General features: G+C 39.7%; 1 protein-coding gene across 6 annotated transcripts in view; it reads left to right on the top strand.

Moving 5' to 3' along the window:
- RBMS3 (RNA binding motif, single stranded interacting protein 3) overlaps positions 1-20,756 on the top strand; it is a 723,594-nt gene that overhangs the window by 451,772 nt on the left and 251,066 nt on the right. For all 6 annotated transcript variants that reach the window (XM_014937924.1, XM_014937927.1, XM_014937926.1 and 3 more), the window contains one exon: positions 10,052-10,143. In XM_014937924.1, coding sequence (XP_014793410.1) covers positions 10,052-10,143 — 92 coding nt within the window. The remainder of the gene's footprint in view (positions 1-10,051; positions 10,144-20,756) is intronic.

The following is a 20,756-nucleotide window of genomic DNA, read 5'->3' as shown; positions in this document are numbered from 1 at the left end:
TTGAGCATCCTCCCTCTGGAACAGGCTGGATAATAACATGTTCATCACCTTGGGTTATTTTAATATTTCCTGAAGCCTGCACAAGATGCTTTCTATTTTCTTGTCAAAACATACTGAAATGAAAATTATTTTTAATAAAGTACAGTAATCACAGTGTGATCACCAAGTGCATCTTCTCTTGTCAGATTGTTTCTTCCTACTCAGTATTTGCAGTTACTTAATGTTATGATTGCTGAGCAATCCAGTGTTGGGAGGAAGAGAATGGAATATTTTATTTCTGACAAAGAACACTGGGTGATAAAGAACATCATCCTTTGCCTCCTAGAATAGTATCATTGTTTAAACCTAATGCTGGAAAAGTTGACTGATGAAGGACTTTTTTTTTTTTTTTTTTTTTTCCCTCTCAGTATTTCCTTGCTGTCATCCATACGTACCTTATGCTGAAAGCAGAGCTCCCGTTGATACTCTGGTTTTTTCCATGTCTGTCCCTAAATGCCTGCTGGAATGCCGTGCCAAATACCATGCCTGAAAGTTGCTTAGCGTGACAATATTAACATTGGTTTCTAACTAGATCATGGGAGCACTGGAGTTAGTCTTGTCTTAGGTTATATGTTCTTTTGGTGAGCAGCTGGTGGAGAACTTGCTTGGCTTCTGGTAAACTAAGGTCCAGTATTTAGAAGAGAAAATTGCTTGTCTACTCACTCTCTGGGAGCTTGTGGAGATAATGGCTGAATGATGTTTTTTTCTAAACCGTTTCTGTACACCAGGTTTTTTACTCAAGTTGCTCAGCTCTAAAATAAGTGATGGACAAATCTCAAGAGATTTGGTTTCATATCTTACCCAAACATTATCCAAGCTAAGTTAAGCTCTGGAGTCTGCATAACTGAGCATGAAACCTCAGAAGAGCAGACTTTCTCATGAGAGTGTCAGTGTTTCCTGCTGGCTGGAAATACCAAGAAAATAGTCTTTCTTGTGGTATTTTGGAACTTCAGCATCTGGACATTGCTGTAATCGGAGAGGGAAATGAATATGAAAAATAATTGTTTAAAAAGTGAACCCTTTGCAGTTTTGTGTGTGAGGTTCCTTTCTCGTTTTTCATTGAAGGTATTAATTGATAACATAAATCTGTATCTGAGAGTAGGAGATCTTAAGCTGAAGCTGCAAGTTCTGGCTATTTTGTTCTGGGTATTGCAAAATATTATCACTTGTGAGTCACCCTGTATTTCTTCAGTCAAGGGAAGAAACTGCTATTGTTTCCTTCCCTCCCTTCTATGTAAATATGTAACCAGGCACTGATCTTGAAGTACTTGTTTTTTGGGAGAACATTCTGCTTTCTTCAATCACTGCTTCAAGTGTGAAATTTAGCTCAGCTGCAGAGCCACAATGAATGTCGTATGCTAAACAAGTCTTGTAAAGATAATCTTAGTGATTACATTATATAACTTATACACCGATAAAAAAATATTATTATGGTACTAAATAATTGTACTATGAAATCATATGTTGGTTTGTATGGAAATTGTAGGCGTGAGCTATCCCTGTATTTAAAAATAGAGTTATCCTTCATTTTGTATTTTGTCTGTGAATCAATGGGACTTGCAGAGAGAGTAACTTAAAGATGGAAAATTGTGTTTATCTCTTGTCCTTCTGCCACTGCAAGATTTACAATATGTTATCTTCTTTATTCAGTCTATATTTAGTAACTCGAGCATTGAGTTTTCCATCATTGGCTTTGTATGATTAATCCAAGTTCGCGCTGTTTGCAGAATATCAGGAAATAGTTCTCAACTTCCCTCTCAGTTTATTTTCACCAGCATTTTTATTCTTTGACAAGTCCTCACAAAGTCTTATGTCTCAGTGTTTATGCTGGTCACGTGCTGCAGTTTAGTTGTCCACAGGTATTTACTCACATCTAGGTTCATTTTTAAGGCCCCAAATGTTTGGTGTATTGTTAGGGATAATCAAACAGAGTTCTGCCATTTGCAAAATCTGGATTTTTATGGCTATATTTGTGCTCCTTCCAGAATTTTCTCCAGTTTGCCAGTCTTCATGGTTCTGAATTGCCAAGAATGCAGTGTAAATGACGAGGGAGGGTAGTCAAGTGCACTATCATTTTCTCAATAGGTGTATATGCTAAATTTGTACGGTTCACCCTCCTCCCTCTTGCTGTTGTTATTGCAACCATATTTCACAAAGACCTTTTGTTGGTTTTGAGGTCTGCTTCTGTTCTTTCAGAGACTGTGTTTTCAGAAGGATTACTTTCCAGAAGAATATATATACATATAGTTAGTTAGTTATTAAGTAAGCACTTCTTTTGCACATACCAAAATTTCCTTTGTACTGTTACTTATTGGAGACTTCAAAAATGTTTCAATTCAGTAACATTTTAAAATATAAGAGAAGATTCTCATGAGTTCCATACTTCAGTTTTGCATGTAAATAATTATCATTAATTAGTTGTGCAACTAATAATAACCTGCATTCATATACATTCTGTTTAAATCAAAGTAATTGAATGTTCAAATTAAGAATGTGTTTGCAAACAGATGTCTAAAAATTGTTAGTTACCTATGGTGCTGTTTTTCCCTGGTTCTGTTGTTATAAAGGGGATTGAAAGATTGCAAGAAGTAAAAGAAATCACTGCAGAAACATAATCAAAGTGACAGTTTTGTGCCGTATTTCCATATCAAGCTAAAGCAAACAAACCCCCTCAGCTGTATATGCATACTTCACAATGTAGGTGTGTCTCTGGGGAGTGATCTGAAATGAAGGGACTATCTTTTCTTTCTTGCATTTAAGACTCCATTTCCAATTATTTTTCTAACTATATATTAGCTGTTTTAATTAAAAGGTGATGATTCACCGCTTTCTAGCCACCGAGAACATTTTTATAAAGTAGGGGTTTAAAAATAGTAATAATGTAGACTATTTTACTATTACTCTGAGCATTTGGAGCTGTAGGAATATTTTAGCACAATTTGAGCAATGGAAGAAAAAGCTGTTTTCAGTAATTTTGTGTTCAAGGGTGTTTCAACCTCTGCTTGCTAACTCTAATTTTCCAAAGCTTATAAGACTTTAATTTGATTCTTTATCTAAGCATAAAACAACGCCTGAAAATTGCATAGTAAATTACTGGATAATCACTTTTTTGTGGGCTACCTTATTGTCAGAATGAATACTGCCTTTGAAAAGACACTCTAAATAAGTCCTGGGGAAAAGTGAACTTTACAACTTAAATTGACTTAGGTACTGATGAAATCCAAGTGTTTTCATCTAAGGGTGAAGGAGAAATGCCTCACTGATTATTGTATGTTTCCTTAGTTGTGTATATATATTGGTGTTTATGTAAAAACTTTGTTGTGGTGTCTTCAAATGTATACAGATAGGTCTGCAGGTGAGATCATAAAGTTAAAAAAAAGTTTGTGATAAATGTATTTTATTTCAAGGTTTCCCAGTTTAACAAGTAGTGTTGACTGCTGCCTCTTCCCTAGGCTGATATTCCTCTCCTCATCGCAGCCCCTTTTGGGAGTGATTTTAAATTTCCAAATTCTGAGCAATGTTAACAAAACCACTAATGAAATAAAGCAGGCATTGTCTTAAGACAACTGTATTCTTATTTTTGTCCAAAACAGCCTATACCTCTTGAAGACCCAACGTGCATGGTATGTTCAGTCTTGTCTGTTCTCGATTCCAGATCTGATATATTGAATTCTAGATGGCCAGAAACAAGGACTGGGAACTTCCATACCTTAAAATGTAACCCAGTGGGTAGCAGAGTTCTAAGTGGTCTAGTACATCAGACCTAGAAAATTAGTTTTAGCTATAACAAAATTGTAATTACACATAAGCAAATTCAGGCTTATCTTGAAAAACAAATCTCCAGTGTTATGTGATTTTGTGGAAAACTAACGCAAATTTTATGTGGCCACAAAAAGTCATTGTGCCGAAGTCAAACACTCTTAAGTTGGGAGAATGGCAGAGCTGGAGTCACTTCGGGGAGGGATGTGCAGGAGTGGAGGCTGCATGGGACAGCTGTCAGTCAGCATCTCCCCGCTGTCAGGCTGAATGTGTGCTGCTTTCAATGGAAAGTTGTTAACTTGCAGAAATAAAACATTAACACTTTTGGTGAAGTGGGTTTGTTGACTTCAGTGGAACTGGAATAGCTCCCTGGTATGCGTGAGCTCTCTGTCGGTACATTTAGATACTTCTGAAAACAACCCCACAAAACACGAGATTAATTACGTGGACACATTAGTTGAATTAATATCCAGACTCCATGCCAGTCTCCTAACTGGGTGCATCAGCTGTCACATCTCCTTTCTCTGTGTGTGTTATGGGCGGTTGCAAAAGGCAGAGCACTAGGCTGGCTTGAATTCAAGTGATTTAAAGAGGCACCTGGTCAGAGATGAGATGTGATGTTTGGCCCTGTGAAGCTGAGAGTTCACCAGCCCCAGCTTATCCTCCCTCCTTCAGCACAGCTTCAGCTGCCTTTACGGAGCTCCAGCTCAGCTGTGTGCCAAAGCATTCCACTCCTCGCTTCTGGGAAAGCACGCTTCTTTTTTTATTTTATTTTATTTTCACCTGGGGCATCAGGACAGCGCCGGGATGTGTGTGGAGCGGTGGCAGACTGGTGGTTGCCCTTTCACACCACTTGGTGGTCATGGGGAGCCAGCAGGAAGGAGGGAGCTGCTGTGAGGACCTGGGGGCACACACGGTCATGGCAGGACAGCGGGCAGAGCTGGGCTGGCGTGAGTGTGGATTAGTTCAGTGGCCGTGACAGCTCCCTTTCCGATGGCATCAGCAATGATGTCTGATGATGGAGAAAGTCTTCCATGCTAAAAAGAGCTGTGGGTGTGCTGGCTGGAAGTGCTAATTGGGGGAACAAACTTCCAGGGTACTCCAAAACCTCTGTTCCCATTCACTTCCAATAACAAATGCCACTTTCAGCAGTGGCAGAGGAGCTGCCTCAATTCTCCAAAAAGGCAGCCAGACCCTCGCTCCTGTGGCTACGGGAGTGGAGCTCCCTGCAGGTGGACTGGGAAGCCCAGGTGCTCCAGTGAGAGCAGGTCTTTGCCGAGTGCCACCGCTCCGGCACTTGGCGATAATTGTGGGAACAACAAGTGGCAAGTGGTCCCTTAAATTATTTGGCATTACCCTTAAGTACCCGATCAGTCAGGGCAATTCAGAGTTTGATGTCTGAGAGCTCTACACACCTGCAATTACTTAAATCCACAAAATTGTACCCATAGGTATTTGCAGGCACAAAAATGTTGGCATAAAATTAGAGGCCATTTCCTAAAACCTGTGCCTAAATTTTGATGATATACTATATGAGGGGTTGTTATTTTGAAATGGATTTGCGGAAAGCAATTGAAAATCTCCAGGCATCCCATCTGTGTTTAAAGTAACAACAATAACAAAACTTTAAATTAGCATAGGAGATTTAAGACATTTCAGGAAAACATTGATTAAATCTGCCAATGAAATGAATGTGTTTGGCGAGTGACCTAATTAGTGTATACTTGGTTCTTTTTCACTGCACTGCTTACCACTAATTGCTGTTCTGCTGGTCTTCTCCTGACAAGTAAGAAAAAACAAGGATGAGGGATTTGTTGAGGAAATAGTGACATTCAGTTTTAATTCATTTGAACCTGCTGCCAAGCTTAATTATGGAACTGAGAAGCTGAGACTGGGAGGCCCCCAGCCGTTTAGGTTATAGGAGACGGAGATGTTTAGTATCTGCCAGTGTGTTTGGGTAGCACTTATTGCAGCCAGCTATAAACTTGTGCTTGCTGATGCTTAGCTGTTTTCTTTCCCCCACAGGTACAGAAACACTGGTTTTATTCCTTAAATTTAATTATTTAGCTCTAATGGCGTCAGGCCAAAACAAAATTACAAGCATTTTATTTCTTAGAGGAAAGGTTTAACAATTAATCTGGAGAGTCTTGTCTTGGTTTTTTTTGTGTGTGTGTGTGTTTGCGTGTACAAACAAGTAATATGTCATTCTACAAGAAAAACTCGGCATCCTGCAAAACTTGTAGCACTGGAGTGCTGGAGTCACCCTCAGTGTAAGCACACTTGAGCTGAGGGGCTCGTGTTATTGATAAATTCAGTTCCCATCTCTTGAAGCAGCGGGGGATAACACAGCTTTCCCTGTTGCATTTGGAGCACTTGGAGGAAAAGGGCAGGATGCTTCGTGAAAAAAGGGGAAATAGTTCTGGTTTTGGTTTCCTATGGTGGTGATGGATTCTTGTAAGCGGACTCTGAATGTCCTGGTTTAGAGTCTGAGTATATTTTTCATGATTTTCTGCACAAAATAAAAATGGAGGGGGGAATAAAAATAATCCATTGACCAGGATGTTTATGAGGCAGTCCACACACAAAAAAAATAAATGAGGGGAAAAAAACAAAGCTGTGGAATTTGAGCCTAGCAGAGGGTGGGGCTGGTGGGGCTTGCACTTGTTTTTAACAAGAGGAAAAAGAAATGTAGACGTTTTCTTAGAGCAGCAGCATTCTATTGGCAGACCCTGGTCTGAATCCCTCCCGGGAGATGCTTCCAGCCAGCCAGCTGCCTTTTCCCAGGAGGAGCCAGGGAATAGTTATCTGAGCAGGGATGGGTGCCTGGGCAGCCAAAGCCCCCCGTGCAGTACCTGCAGGGGCAGCCCCAGCAGTCTGCCTCTGCCAGCCTGAGCCCGCTCTGGCCACAGCCTGGGAAGGACTCTCAGAACAGGGAGTTTGGGGGTTTATTTATACTACAGGGAGAGCTGGAGGGGGGATGTCCCAACACCCCTCTTTAGCTTCTGTGGGGACTAAACTTGGTCTACCCTGGAAAGTATATAAACCAAAACAAAGAACCACCCCCAAAACCTAAACAAAAAAAAGCCGGGCTACTTTGCTAGTGCTCCATACCCCAAAAAAATGAAGTGAGATTATAAACAAATGAAATATGTTAGTGTTGGTCACCAACATAGGCTATAAACATCTACATGGAAGAACATAAACTGTGCAAAAAGGCAGCGTGCCTGGTTTTCTGTTATATAGCATTGCAGGGTTCTTGTAAGGATACTTGACTGCTGAAACAGCCTGGGAACTTGGCCTCCCTTGCGGCAGATTGATGTTCTTTGGACGGGTTTTCAGCCATGGAGTGGTTTTGTCCTGATGTTCTGTGTGTGGTGGAGAGATGTGTCGGGAGAGGGGAGAGCCAGAAAAAGATACTTGGAATGAAAATGAACTTGAGGGAAGGAAAAAGAGCAGCTCTGCAGTGAGGCTGGGAGTAGTAATACTAGAATGCATAATGGGCAGCTAAAGATGCAAGGATTTTTTTAGTCTCAAGACTCTCCCTGGTTATATTTCCACTTGTGCCCACGGATAAATGTTTAGGGGATATTAATGGCTTTAACTATTATAGAATGACGTTAATCTGCAGTAATTCACTGTGTTAGATATACCTGATCTCTATAATACAACACCGGAATATTCTTACACATTCTGGGTTATGTTTACAAGCAATATTAACTTAGCTGTGAATGTTTACCATGCTGTCTAAAAAGTCATATTAAAAATCATATTCCTTTTACTACTGCATACATGAATCCTGCACTGCACGCTAATGACAAATATAAAAATCTAACTCTATTACCTGTTTTTAATGTCAATATTAAAATTTATTTTTGTACTTTAAATCTTGTAGTTTTTTGAGCATGAACACGGTGAGAAAAAAAATGAAATTTAGTCTCTTGAGAAGAGCACCTTGCTATGCTAAAAAATAATTTACCCTGTGCTTGATCCAAGCCATCCCATGACTTCCCAAGGCATTTCAGGTTTCCCACTTGGCACTCTGGCTTCTTGTCAGGATCTGTCGTTTGGCAAGATGGAAGTTGCATCTAATTGTATCTTCTCCTTCCTCCCAGTAGCTGCTCTCCCAAAGGGCAAAGGCATTGGAGAAATCCAGGGAGGACTCTGGCTCTCTTGTAGCAGGTTTTTTTGTTCAATGCAGTATCAGCTTCACTGCCACTATGCAGTGAAGAGAGAGCTTGGGTAACACTCAAAAGCAAAATGAGATGTAGAACAAGCTGATTTAAAAATGGCATGCTCGGTAGCAAGAAAAAGTGAAAATCAAATAGGGGGAATCTGAGCAGGTAAAATACCTTCCTCCTCTCCCCCAAGTTGATCAAACTCCAGTGCACTTCTTCATGGTGGTGTTTATTAGATCTGCTGCCCCAGTGTATAGTTGTTCAAGACTTTCCCTCTATTTGTAGCAATGCTCTAACAAAAAATTCAGTCAAAACAACAAAAAAAACCCACTCAGAAAACTAAGGGAAGAACAGAAAAGTTCAGATCTTGACTTTGTTATCAAAATAGTGCTTTTCCTACTCTTTAAGTCAGTCAGCAGTTTCTTTAACAATTTTGATTGTTTCTTTTTTTCTGATTTCTTTTTTGATTTCTTAAAACTGCAAATGTGATTTAAGCCAAGAAAACTAATGAAGTCCATGCGGACAAAACTATTTCATTGTTGGACTAACCCCTGCATCAAGTAATGCATACATAAAAAAATAAAAATAGAGATGTTTATAACTTGAGGGGCAAGTTGATCACAGGCATACAATCTTATACCTAGATTTGGTGCAGAGAGGGAGGCAATAAGGCCTCCCAGGAGCAGGAAGAAAGGCTGGCAAAAGACATAAAAATGGATACGGCAAGAAAGCATATCTGTGGTTGCCTCCTGTATGATGTGTATTGACCTAGTAAATTGAGATGTCTGCAAAGGAGCTGCTATGCTATAAATACGCTTGTGCTAATATTATTAAAGCTTTCAGGCAGTTCGGTTTTGTCCGTATGGCTTCCCAGGGAAATGCCAAAGAGGTGGCCCCTGGCCTCAGCTTGTCCGAGCAGCACGTGCCTATCTGCACTGTAATTGTTTAATAAGATATAGGCCGGGGTTTTCAGAGGATTCCCTGGACGGATTGTGAAATATATGCAGCTGCCTAAATAGGTGCATGGTGAGATTTTTAGATCTTCCTAACTCTGTTGAAATCTTTATGAGCAAGATGTTTGAATGCTGTTGAAGATCAGAGATAACTAAGTGCTTGGAAGTTGGGAAAAGTCTTTACCCTCCTTCGTATCTTTAGGAAAATAAAAATACTTCCAGAGTTGTTGATATCCAGTAGGGGCTTAATGGCTTGAACATACCAGTCTTGCTGGTTAAAGGAAGAAAAAATGGAGAGGGAAGAAGAGAAGATAGGAAGTGACTGGCTGATTAATAAACTAAACTAATGCAAATACTGGGAGTAGGAAAGCCACTTAAAAGCAGATGGTTATCCCTTGCCAATCCCTAAGATCTAACCTCACTAAGCTGCTGTTTAGATGATACCCTGAAGCAGTTCCTGGTAGGGACCTGGCCCTTGTTCCAGCAGAGAGGGCGGTGAGATGAAAGGGATGTGGTTTAACCAGGCTTTGACTTTATTATCTTACCATCTTCTAGAGCTATCTGGCAGTCACTTGTAGAGAGCAGGTTGCTCTTTCTCCCTTAATTGCTCCCACCTGCTGGAAAACCGTGCTCCCTGCCCCTACACAGATGGCCCCAGCCTGCTGCCCTCCTCTTCTGAAGCTTAAACCTCCTATGGGTTCAAGGGATGGGGAAAGGGTGGTGTTTTTCCATGAAACCAGCTGTTGCAAGCTGTAGCTTTGTATATCTGGGTGGACCATACTGCTGCCTCTTCTTGTGGATGAGATGGGATCGAAGCCCCTCTGAGCCGCTGCCCTCCTGGTGCCAGGGACCTTCTATCTGTTAGGACAAAGAGCTGTCTTCTCTTTCCATCTGCTGGACACCTTCCTGCACTTGAGAGCTTCAGGTCATTCCATTTCCTTAAACCCCACTAGGCTTAGGAGGAAAGGTGTGAGAAATAGAAGTGTGGTGGCAGTGCTACTGGAAGATGTATGATGCAATGGGAGAGAATGGAAAGGGTTTCCTTCATTATAAAAATAAAATCTTTCCATGTGTATGTGCATAGATATAATAATGAAAATGTCTATTTATCTGTTTATTTTTCAGGTTATGGTTTTGTAGATTTTGACAGTCCGGCAGCAGCACAGAAAGCAGTAGCGTCTCTCAAAGCAAATGGTGTGCAGGCACAGATGGCAAAGGTAAGAGCAATCATGTTATACAGGATTATTTGAACTGTTTGGTTAAATTTCCAAGAGTTTGCTTGGCTCTTGTTTTTCTTAAGGTTTTGGATTGCTTAGTCCAATGTTTTTTTGGTCCTTTGGCTCCAGCGCCTTATTCATCCTGTGGTTTGTGTTCTTGAGAGCTGTATCTCATGTGATGGGTTCTACCCCGATTCCCTCTGGAGAGGGTTGTAAGATGGAGAGCGATGGAGAGACAGAGCGGTTGGAAATGCCTTTGTGCTGACTGCAGGGTGAAAGAGTTATGTTTTCTTTGCTTCGGAGTTGTCTTCATTTGGTTCCTCAGCCTTGGAATAGTTATTCTTTTCTGTCGTGCCTGGTGGGCTTCTCTGAAGGAGTGATTGACTGAACATAAGGCAAGTTTGATTGATCTGCCGTGGTTTGGCTTCTCCTGTCTTTTTACTTTGAGGACGTAATGGAAGTGTAGCAGGTTGCTAAAAAAATAGTTGCTGGAGGTTGTCTGGAGGTGACTGGCATCTGTTGTTCAGAGAGGCTGCAGGAGCCATGCTGTACACCTCGTAGCAAGCACGGTGAGCTGAGATTCTCTGGTTCTGGAATTGTTCTTTGTCCCCAAGCACAGGGGCTGACGAGGAGACAGGGGTTATAGTAAATGACCGTCATGTGCTCCGGCTGTTGCCTTTCTGTAGGCATAATCATGTGCCTTTGGGCTCTAGACTGTGTCGACCAGCAAAAATAGCTCTTGCTTTGTACTTTCAAAATGCCTTGCCTTAGAATCACAAAAAAGCCCTTAATAGTGCCTGATTCAGTCTCTGCAGAAATGATGTCGGCCTAAAATCTCAAACAGTAACAACAAAAGCAGAGACAAATCAACTAATAAACAATCACGTTTAAAGATTCCCATTTAAAGCAATCTTGGTGATTTAAACCTTTGTTTTTCAACAATATCATACTAAAAACATAAGGGTTTTTTTTACGAAAAAAATCATTGGTGGTAAATGAGGTTCTTTTGCCTTCGACTGAATTACACTGACTGTGCCTTAAAGTAACTGGAAGTCATCCATGTATTTCTGTTTAATGGTGCCCCGCAATCCAAGCTATGCTGTTTTATTGGCTCTTAGTTTTTATTGACATGTGGTGATAAAAAAATATTTCCTTCAAATGGGTAAAAGATGGCAAGCTGAAGAATGTGAACACCAACTAAGGACTGTGCTATTTTATTTCTCAAATATACTGCGTCTCCATGTTCAAATATAGGCAATTTGATGCATTAGTCAAGCTGTGGAAAAAAAAAAAAGACAGGAGATATGTTTTGTCCTAGTGGTTGATCTCAAATAGCCATTTCCAGGGAAGTGTAGGTCTCTTAACTACGTAAATCTGTGAAGTCATAGATTTAAAATTAGAGGTTTAAAGATAGGATTAAAAGATAAATCTATATTTGGTATTTGTATGATTCACAACAATGAACAACTGCATGCATGGAAATACCAGAACAGAAGGTGACTTAAAACACTGTCTTTTGGAATGCCCAGTGTTTTCTGGGGCTAAAAGCAAAGGCTGATGCTTTCAGAGTGGGAAGGGCTGTACCAACCATTGAGGTTTGTTTGCTGGTGGATCTGTGGCAGCAGTAGTTTTTTACCCTTCATGATTTTGAGGTGGCTGATGTGTACACTTTTGTTTGCATAAGGCTAACTGTATTTTTATTATTTAGCCATGGTGCCTGGAATCCCAGATAGGTTCTTTTTAGTGTGTTTGATAGTTCAAGATAAATATACAACTGACTTTTCCTATCTCTGAAAAAATCAAAGTATTTAGAAAAACGGGGATTCAAAGGAAATTGAGACGACTTTACACAAAGTACCTCACATTGCTGAAAAGGCAGGGCCTGGGAAAGCAAATCTATCTGGAGCGACATGCTAGTTCTTGCAGATGTTGGAAGCCAAGTTGCATAACAGACTGAAAGACAACATTACCTGCCAGTGTCTGAATGAACAGTGAGGGCTCAGAAAAGGTTTGAAGAAAGGCAGAAGAATTTAGGCTCCACTTCTGGAAGTTTGTCCAGACCAGTTTTTTTTTTTTTTTTTTTTTTTTTCAAGAACTACTTTAATTAGTGGTGAATGGTGGCTATCAAATGAAATAAAAGAAAAAGAGTAAGTGTGAAGAAATCACCTAGACCTTTTGCATGCCATACGTTGAAAAAGTACGGTCAATGTCCCATATCTTCTGCACAGTGAAACTGCCCAGTGCAGAGGGCCAGGAGAAGACTGTAACCTGGGTTCAGCAAATGTCAAAAATCTCAGTCCAGTCATGGATGCTTTTGAGTAAAGGTGAAAGAGGCATTGGCCAGCTTTCGCTATACACTAGCCTTCTCCAGTAGCGAGAGAAAGTATGCTGAGGTGTCGGTATAGTCTGTGATGTTTTCCTGGAGAGAAATCTTGCTCGGAAAGAGAAGTGCTTTCTCAGTTTTAACACAATATATTTTTTCTCATAGAAATCTAGGAATCTTCTTTGAAAAACAAAAAGCAGAACTGAACCCCCACCCCTGTTGGCTGACAGAAATATCTTGTGGATACTTGAGTAAAATATACTCATTTTATTGATGCTTAAATACAGCCACCTCCCTCATTTTTATAGCATTTGGACACCCTTTTGGCTGATTTTGTTTCAGAGTGCTGCCTCTGGAAGAAGGTTAGACTCTGGTGGATCAGTGCTCCAAGTCCCATCATTGTTGGAAAACTTGTTCTGTCGAGGATAATACACTCCATAACCCTACACAGGGAAAAACACCATTAAATGTGTTTGAATCTCGCTTTTTGTTCTCTTGGATGCTGTTCAGCCTGATGCAAAGTACTCAGGAGAGGATTCAGCTGAGGGAGAGGAGCAGCAGTATTATGCCTGTAGGGGTAGTGATTGCGGCTGGGAGGTGATGTCTCATGGGCCCATGGATGGCTGCCCGTTTGGTGGGATGAGGACACTCATGGCCGCAAAAGATCTGGGCTCTCGTGTACTTGTGCAGTCTCAATTTGTCTCTTCATCATTTCCCTCACACAGGTACCTGAAGCAGAAATTTTGACTATTGCCATTTTCCTATGTCCAATGAAGTTCATCTGAGTTGTCCATCATTTTCCAAAGTCCTTATTAATCGTTTCATTTATTGAGAAAAAAATAATGTGAGGGAGCTGCTGAGGGATGGTTTCTCAGCTGGGCTGGCTCATTTTACTATGTGCTTCCAGTAACCCAGACATACAGATTCATTTGTATGTATATAGTGCTTCCTTGTCCAGGCTCATAGAATTTGGGTGGTTTTATGTTTTCGTTTTCCTACTAAAACCAGCACAATTGATATGCCACTGAATAATGTCACAGGAATTATTGATTTGGTTGTCTTTTTGTGATAGGGACTACACAAGCTCAACACAGAAAAGAATACTTATGTATGTTTTATGTACTGGTTTCAGTTTTTTCCATCTGCTCCTTTCATGTGTTTTCTAGAAAAATGTTATAGATGGAACATGGAAAATTAATAAGGAGAATTTTAATAATATGGGAGTTGGCTCACACAAGTAGGCAAGGAAGATAGTGCACATGGAAAACGTATCAATGCTCTAATGAAATCTGTAGACACATCTATTCTTGGAATTTGCAGCAGTCCTTCACTCTGAATTACATATTCATGATGACACTTCTTAATCTGTTTTATATGTAAACTTTTAATGATACCAAGGAGTCTAAATCACCTAAAGAATCAATAGAAATTAGCTGTGTAACAAAATTGGAGGGTCTGAGTTTGTGTCAACCCTGAAGTTGATAGACTTTACAATTGTATAGTAAGTTTATACCTTCAAGGACATTTCTGTGTCCTTTCTACCATCTTTTATGTCCAGTTCTAGTCTGCTGTAAGATCATATCAAGTGGAAGTTCAGGCAAAGATAGGTTCTTGCAGAGAGTGTGTAATAGCTTCTTTAATATCTACTAGCCCATCAAGAATGTTGAAACAAACACGTTCACCAAGGAGGGTTTTTCAGTCCCGCTGTTATTCCAAGTGCATTTTTAAGGATTAAAAAATGTACTTGATGATGCCTGTCTTCTTTGGGCTTTCCTTTTGTATGTATAATGCATTTAGACATCCTCAGCACCTGTGCAAGAGATGTGGACACTGAAGAAATATTTAATGAGCATTGGCAGTTGTCTAAATCCAAGGAACATTTCTTGACTACTCTGCTGCAGTAATTGCCATCCAGAGGGTACACTGAAGAAGCTGGTTCTGAAAAAAGGCTGTGCTGATAGATTCTGATGTGTTTTGCTTGACAAGCGAATTACAGAATGTGATTTTGCTTCTTGTGTGATGTTTTTCTCATCTCTCCATCATGCAGAAGCTTAAATACAGGGAGTAATCACCATCTAGGTGAAACATAAAAGGGAGTCAAGCATAAGAGCTTCTGAAGAGGAACAGAGAGCTGGTTGGTCTATAGTTAAATAGTTTTTGTCCAAGGACCAAAGAAAAGGATATCCCACAGAAGAATCTTCTTTATTTTGTAGGCTTTTGCATAGATTTCAGGAATTGCTCTGGTATGAGTCAGAGCAAATAAGTCCATTCCACCTGCTAGTTTTTCAGCTTAATTTTCTCTTCCTTTTAAATTACTTGCCTTTTTTTCTTTGTCATATACCGATACTCTAAAAGGCTGTTCCTTAAAATGGGAACTCCAGAAAATGGAAAGACTCTCCAGTGAGAGCCCTCCATCCTAATATTTTTTTTAATCTAGATTTTTAATGAAAAAGTATAATTCTATGTATTTTGCAGTTTAGAATTTCATGAAAAAGTTCAATAAAAATGCTATCCTTACAAAATATGATGTCTGGCCTATACAGGGAACATCTGATACACTGAATCTCACAAGCAGCTTCTTAATTCATGATAGAAATGTCTGAAAATTTTAGCTAACTGAACTTCAGGATAAGTTTTTTTGGCATTCTTAGACAACATTTGTGGCTAACAGCCTTATTGACTGAATTAACTTTGCTTCTGATACCAAAGCAGGATGCTAGGATTTTTAGAGTTCAGTATTGAAATTATCAGGCTTCATTGTGATCCCGATCTGTAATTATCTGATCTCCCACCCCCCCTCACCCAAGCAAACTGTTCTATGAAGCCAAATATTTGTGTTGGCTTCTTAAAATTATTTTGTTCATTTGCTGCAAGAGCAGGAGTTGGTGACTCTGGAAACCCTGGCATGCTCAGCAACATAGGAGAAGCTGAGAACTGTCCTTTGCTGATGCTGGCCACCTTCCATGTCATTTCCAAATGAATTGCAGAGCCAGGCATGGGCTGCTGCTTCACCAGTTGTCAGAGACGTTTGGCACAACTGAGTGTATGTGTGAGGAGCACTCTGCAGTTAACACTCCTCCTATCTTCCTAAAATGTTAACTATCTTTTCTTGTGTTTATGCACAGTACGTACTGATTGACCAATACTGAATCGGTAACAATCCTGTGTTAAATAACAATGAAAAATTATAGCTTGAAGGAAGTGAAAGGCAGTTTGGGTTAGATTTGTAAATTACAGGTGCCAGTGTCTCTCTTGTTAGCTTTCTTTTACCAAGTCAACCATACCAAAGGAGTTCTGCAGAGGTAATAACCACAAGACCAACACTTTGATATAGTGCCACTTATCAAAGCCATGCCCTCCTCATCCTCTCTCGCCTGTTTGCTGGTGTTGGTTTGCATAAACTGTCTTTCACTCTTCTAATGGGAAATTGTAGTTTCCCAGCTAGCACTGGCTCTTAAATGCAGGATATTTTTTAGTTCCTTAAAGGATAGTGATTGATGAAGTAAAGTCATTGAAGAGATGCTAAATTATTTGTTTCTACCAGGTCTTCTCACAGATTTTCTTAGGGAAGATGTGTTTTTCTATCTGAAAGGGGTTTTTTTTGGTTTTTTTTTTCCCTAGATGAAACACTCTCTAAATTCAGGATTCAAATCACAGATGTGCTATAGCAAAGTGCTAACTTTAAATTTCAGAAAATCTGCAGTAGCAGATGATTGTGTCTTATGAGCTTCCTAAACAATCAAGACTAAAGCAGTGAGCTGCTTTAATGTCATGGACTGGGGTGAGAGCAAAGATACCTGACCCTAATGGAAGGACTTCATAGCCTCATCTAGCCTGGAAAATTTCATGCTTCTACCTGAGAACTACATAGCAGCAAATGTGAAATGAGCTTATGATCCTGTTCCCATTTTTAGGTGCATGTTCTCAAGCCAATATAGGATGCATTAGCTGGAGCCATTCTTGAAAGCAGAATATCAAGTAATCCTGGGATATTAAAATCCAGCTGTGCTTTCACACTTGCATGTATTGCTCCTAAAAACACATAGGTCAGTATGAAAGAGAGTGTGCATCGACAGTGTTGTACCACACCTGCCAAATTTATATACAAAAATTCCTTTGGAGGTTTTCAGAAGTGCTTAACTTAGCATAATTCTACTCTCTAGAAGTGAATGGGACTTTACTGTTGATTAATGGAGAGGAATTAGGTCAGTGCTATGTTCCTTTGTTCCCAAAAATCTTAGCTCAGCACCTTCCTTAACCACTAAGTTAGCTTAGAAAATTTTACGGCACATACAATCATATTTATTCTCTAGCTATCACCTCAAATAGACCTTGCCATGGTATTTTACTTCCCTTTTCAAGCACTGCTTTAGTTTCTAGATTGACTTGAATTTTTTCATACTGTAACTTCATCTAAGATTAAAACATTCCTCTGCCTTTGAAAATTGCAATGTAAATAATCAGTAAATATATCCACCTCCATGCTACTAATGCTCTGCACCACAGAACAGATGCTGATAAGTGAAAGACATAGCCAACTTTTAGGCTGGAGAATAGTGGAATTACTGGGTTCTTTTCGGGTTATGAACTTCAGCCAAACAAGAATTGGCCTTTTTTCATAAATACACATTGTTCTCGACTTTCCTCTGACTTGGAACGCATTTGAATTGGTAATAATACAGCTGAAATCCACAGAGCTTTGGCAATTTAAGCTGGAGAGAAGAATGGGGCTCCCTATCTTTAGCACTCACATAGCTATACATCTTGGAAGCTCTTACACACTCTTTGCAAACCCTTTATGTTTGCAGAACAGGAAATCTGAGTCCTGCAAATGAGTTAAACACTGGAGTCAGATTAATTCCTTTTTCCCTCCATACTCAGGAAACTCCAAACGCCCCATGGAGGAGTTATCCGACCACAACTATGCAGCTTGGGAATCTGCAGCTCAGACTGAGAGAAACTATGTTCTAAATTCAGTAAGCACATCTTTACTCACCAGGAAAAACCCAGTGCACTCTGAAATGATCAAAAAAACTGTGGTTTTAGAAAATATTGCTGTGGTAGAAAATGGACGTAGCCTTTCTTTCGTGACATACCATTTAATCATGTTCTTCTGTAGCTCAGCATGAGGACGATGCTGTTGTAAGGTGAGAAACAAAAAATCATTGTATCTAGCATGCTTCCTCGGGAGGAGGAGGAGATGATTCACACGACCACCAGCGGGAGGATATGTGCATGCTTTCTGGGGTACCACTTAGTCTGGAGTGAGATACAGATTCAATAAAGTAATGTGATTTGTGTGAAAAATCAGGCCACTTTGAGATTATTTTGTTTGATTTGGAAAGCAGATGTACAAACTTCAGTAGCATTTCTTCGGAGTTGGTGCGGGTGCCTGTGTAACAACTCATCAGCCTGGAAATACACAGGTGCATATTCTGCCAGTAAACACAAATCTACTAGTAATATGCATAGATATTCCCTGTGCACATATGCATCACCCTCTGAATATCTAAATGTTACTGTATTAGTGAATACTCTGCTTGTTATTTCCTTATTAATTAATGTCTCCCATTCAACCAACATGTCTGAGTGGTTTGACTGTAATCTAAATAAATTTAGATTTCGATGCAGTTTTTTTCACTAATGAATGATAATTTTTGTCACTGGCAAAACCCCTCTATTTTTCCATTGTATAAAATTATCACATTAGGCTCTCCCTATGATACGTGCAACAAACTGAGTCATGATGGCAGATCACTGAATTCTTTAGTCCTCGGGCTTTCCCTTTAGATATTTGTGCTCAGAAAGGGAGATTACTTGTGCTCAAAAAGAGGAGTTAACGTAATATGAAGGGTTGAATTCTATTTGCAGTCATGTTAGACTAACTTTGATGTGATCTCAATAAGTGATATATGAACATAAAACTGTCCATATTGGGCCATAATAAAGGTCCCTCTGACATCATATTCTCTTTGTGACAGTGCACTATAGCACTTGCCAACGGAGAAGTACAAGAGCCAGGCAAGTATCTGAGAATATTTCCCCAGAGTATTCTCCCAGGCTCCATCAATTTGCAATTTGGAGTTTTCTGAGCTTGCTTTGAGTAGCCTTCTTTAGAACTGCCTCCTCGCCCCCAAATAAAGAATTTATCCTGCCTTTTTTTACGTTTAAAATGTTGGCAGCACAACATTGTGCCCTAAGAAATTCTTCAGTTCTAACTATATGTTCTTCAAAGAACCGTCTCCTTTCCTTGCTTTAAACTTGCAATGTTGATTTCCTTGGTTCCCTGCTATTCTTGTATTGGAAGAGACAAAAGGCTCTTGTTCCCTATGAATCTTTTTCATGCCACTTAGGATTTTATAAAATGCAATCATAGCTTCACTTAATCCTTGTTCCTTTTCCACTTCTAAGAAAGGTGTTCCAGGATGTGCGGGTGTAAATAGGGATGCAGTTCTTAGAAGCAAGGGGCAGTTGCTAAGTAATGAACATGAAGCATGGTAAAGTGTTTTTGTGATATGAGAGCACAGCTGATAGGAAGCTTAGATGGTCATTTTCTATCAATATGCTGGACATGAGTATTGCTAATGCTGCCTAGTGCTGCAGCCTGGGAAACGGGAAAATGGACACCCAGAGGAAGGCTACATTTAGCTGATACCGGGTATTTTGTACTCATTTTGTACGAGGATAAATGCACATATCTGATTAAACCTAGGAAGATCAATTTTTTTAAATAAGAACTGTCAACTTTAGAAAAAATGTACCCTAAAATAATTGAAGTTTTTAAAAAAAGGAACATAACTATTCCTTTAAAACAGCAAGTGAAGGAAGTACGTCCCTGAATATGAGGATATATTTTCAATGTTATGCCAAAAGGTAATATACCCCAGAAAATCTCCTATCTGTGTGTAAATAAGGCATTGCAAATGCCTGCCTTAAATTCTGGGATTGTTTGGTCCCAGCTTTCCTTAAATCTTGGATCAAATTAGCGTCTGTCATATGTCTGAACAATACCTGAAACTAATGTCACCAGTGGATCAATGTCTGGCCCATTCTGTCAGCAGCTTGAGGAGGTTACCTTTGCTAGGTAGTGTAAATATCCCTGTGTATTTTATCTCACACTCACTGTTTGGGCATAATGTTACCAGCAATGCTGCAGCGTGTGCCTTCGTATCTAAAAGGACGAAAGGACTGCAGCAGATCGCATGCTGTGTAGATGAAGCCTTATTTAGGAAGGGCGTATGTTAATGCTGTTCTGCTTTCCTTAGTGCTTAAAGAGCAAAATGACCTTTTTATGAGCTATAGGCCAAAATGGCGGACACACGGGAGAACCTACAGGCCCTGAATTTCCAATTTCTCTAGCTGTGTAGGCAGAAGGAGTCATTATTTGATTCCCAAGAAACCTAAACAAAGGTATGTCCTGGGGACCTCTGGGAGGTTTACATCGACCAAAGACATCCCTTACACTGCAGAAATGGAGGTAGAACAGTTATTTCCTGTACGACGCCTCATAACTTTACAGTCTCAAAAACCATGGAGAACAATGAAAACTTTGATGTAGCAGCTGTAAATGCATTTTTTGTCATTGGGAAGTTGGACTTCCCCTGGGTGAACACAAAATTAGAATGGATTTTCATACTATTTGATAGGAGGTATATTTTTCCCATGCTAGAATGGACATAACTTTGCTTATCTGGTGCTGGTAAGTAACAATGTGGGGTGTGTTCAATAATTACTACTCATCAGGCATCTGCAATCTTGATATTTTGGTCAAGATTCAAAAAGGAAAAGAAATAGTGAAGAAAGGGAGTATGAGACGTTTCATTTCAAAACTCAGAAAATTTTGGAGTTGGGATAGTTAAGACTTGGTGTTGGAAAGCTTGACTTTGAATTTCTCAGAACAAGTGGATGTACTTTTCTGATAGTTGTCACTGAAGTCTGTGCCTCAAACATAATTTCTTCATGCAGTTAAATCATTCTTGATTCTTGAATGCAGCTGATAGACAGGGAAAGAAAGAGAAGATGCCTTGAAGAAAGGCTTCCGCATCTTCAAAGATATCTTTACCATTTGACTCTCTCACTCAATTAATACATGTCACTGTTTCAGTGCGGTGTCACAGTTCTGTCTCTCTGTATATGGACATGTTTTTTTAGTATGTGCATGCATAGTTGATGAGTATTCAAGTAGCTATACTTATATAAATGTATGCACACATTTATAGATGATCATGTAGAAATATTCTTGAGAAAAATTTATAATGTAACATGACTAGCAAAAAATATTGCAGTGGTA

The sequence above is a fragment of the Calidris pugnax genome, unplaced genomic scaffold, assembly GCF_001431845.1.
Source record: "Calidris pugnax isolate Ruff unplaced genomic scaffold, ASM143184v1 scaffold11, whole genome shotgun sequence".
Classification (NCBI taxonomy): domain Eukaryota; kingdom Metazoa; phylum Chordata; class Aves; order Charadriiformes; family Scolopacidae; genus Calidris; species Calidris pugnax.
The sequence above is the reverse complement of the archived record's forward strand: the minus strand, read 5'-3'. Positions and strand labels throughout refer to the sequence as shown.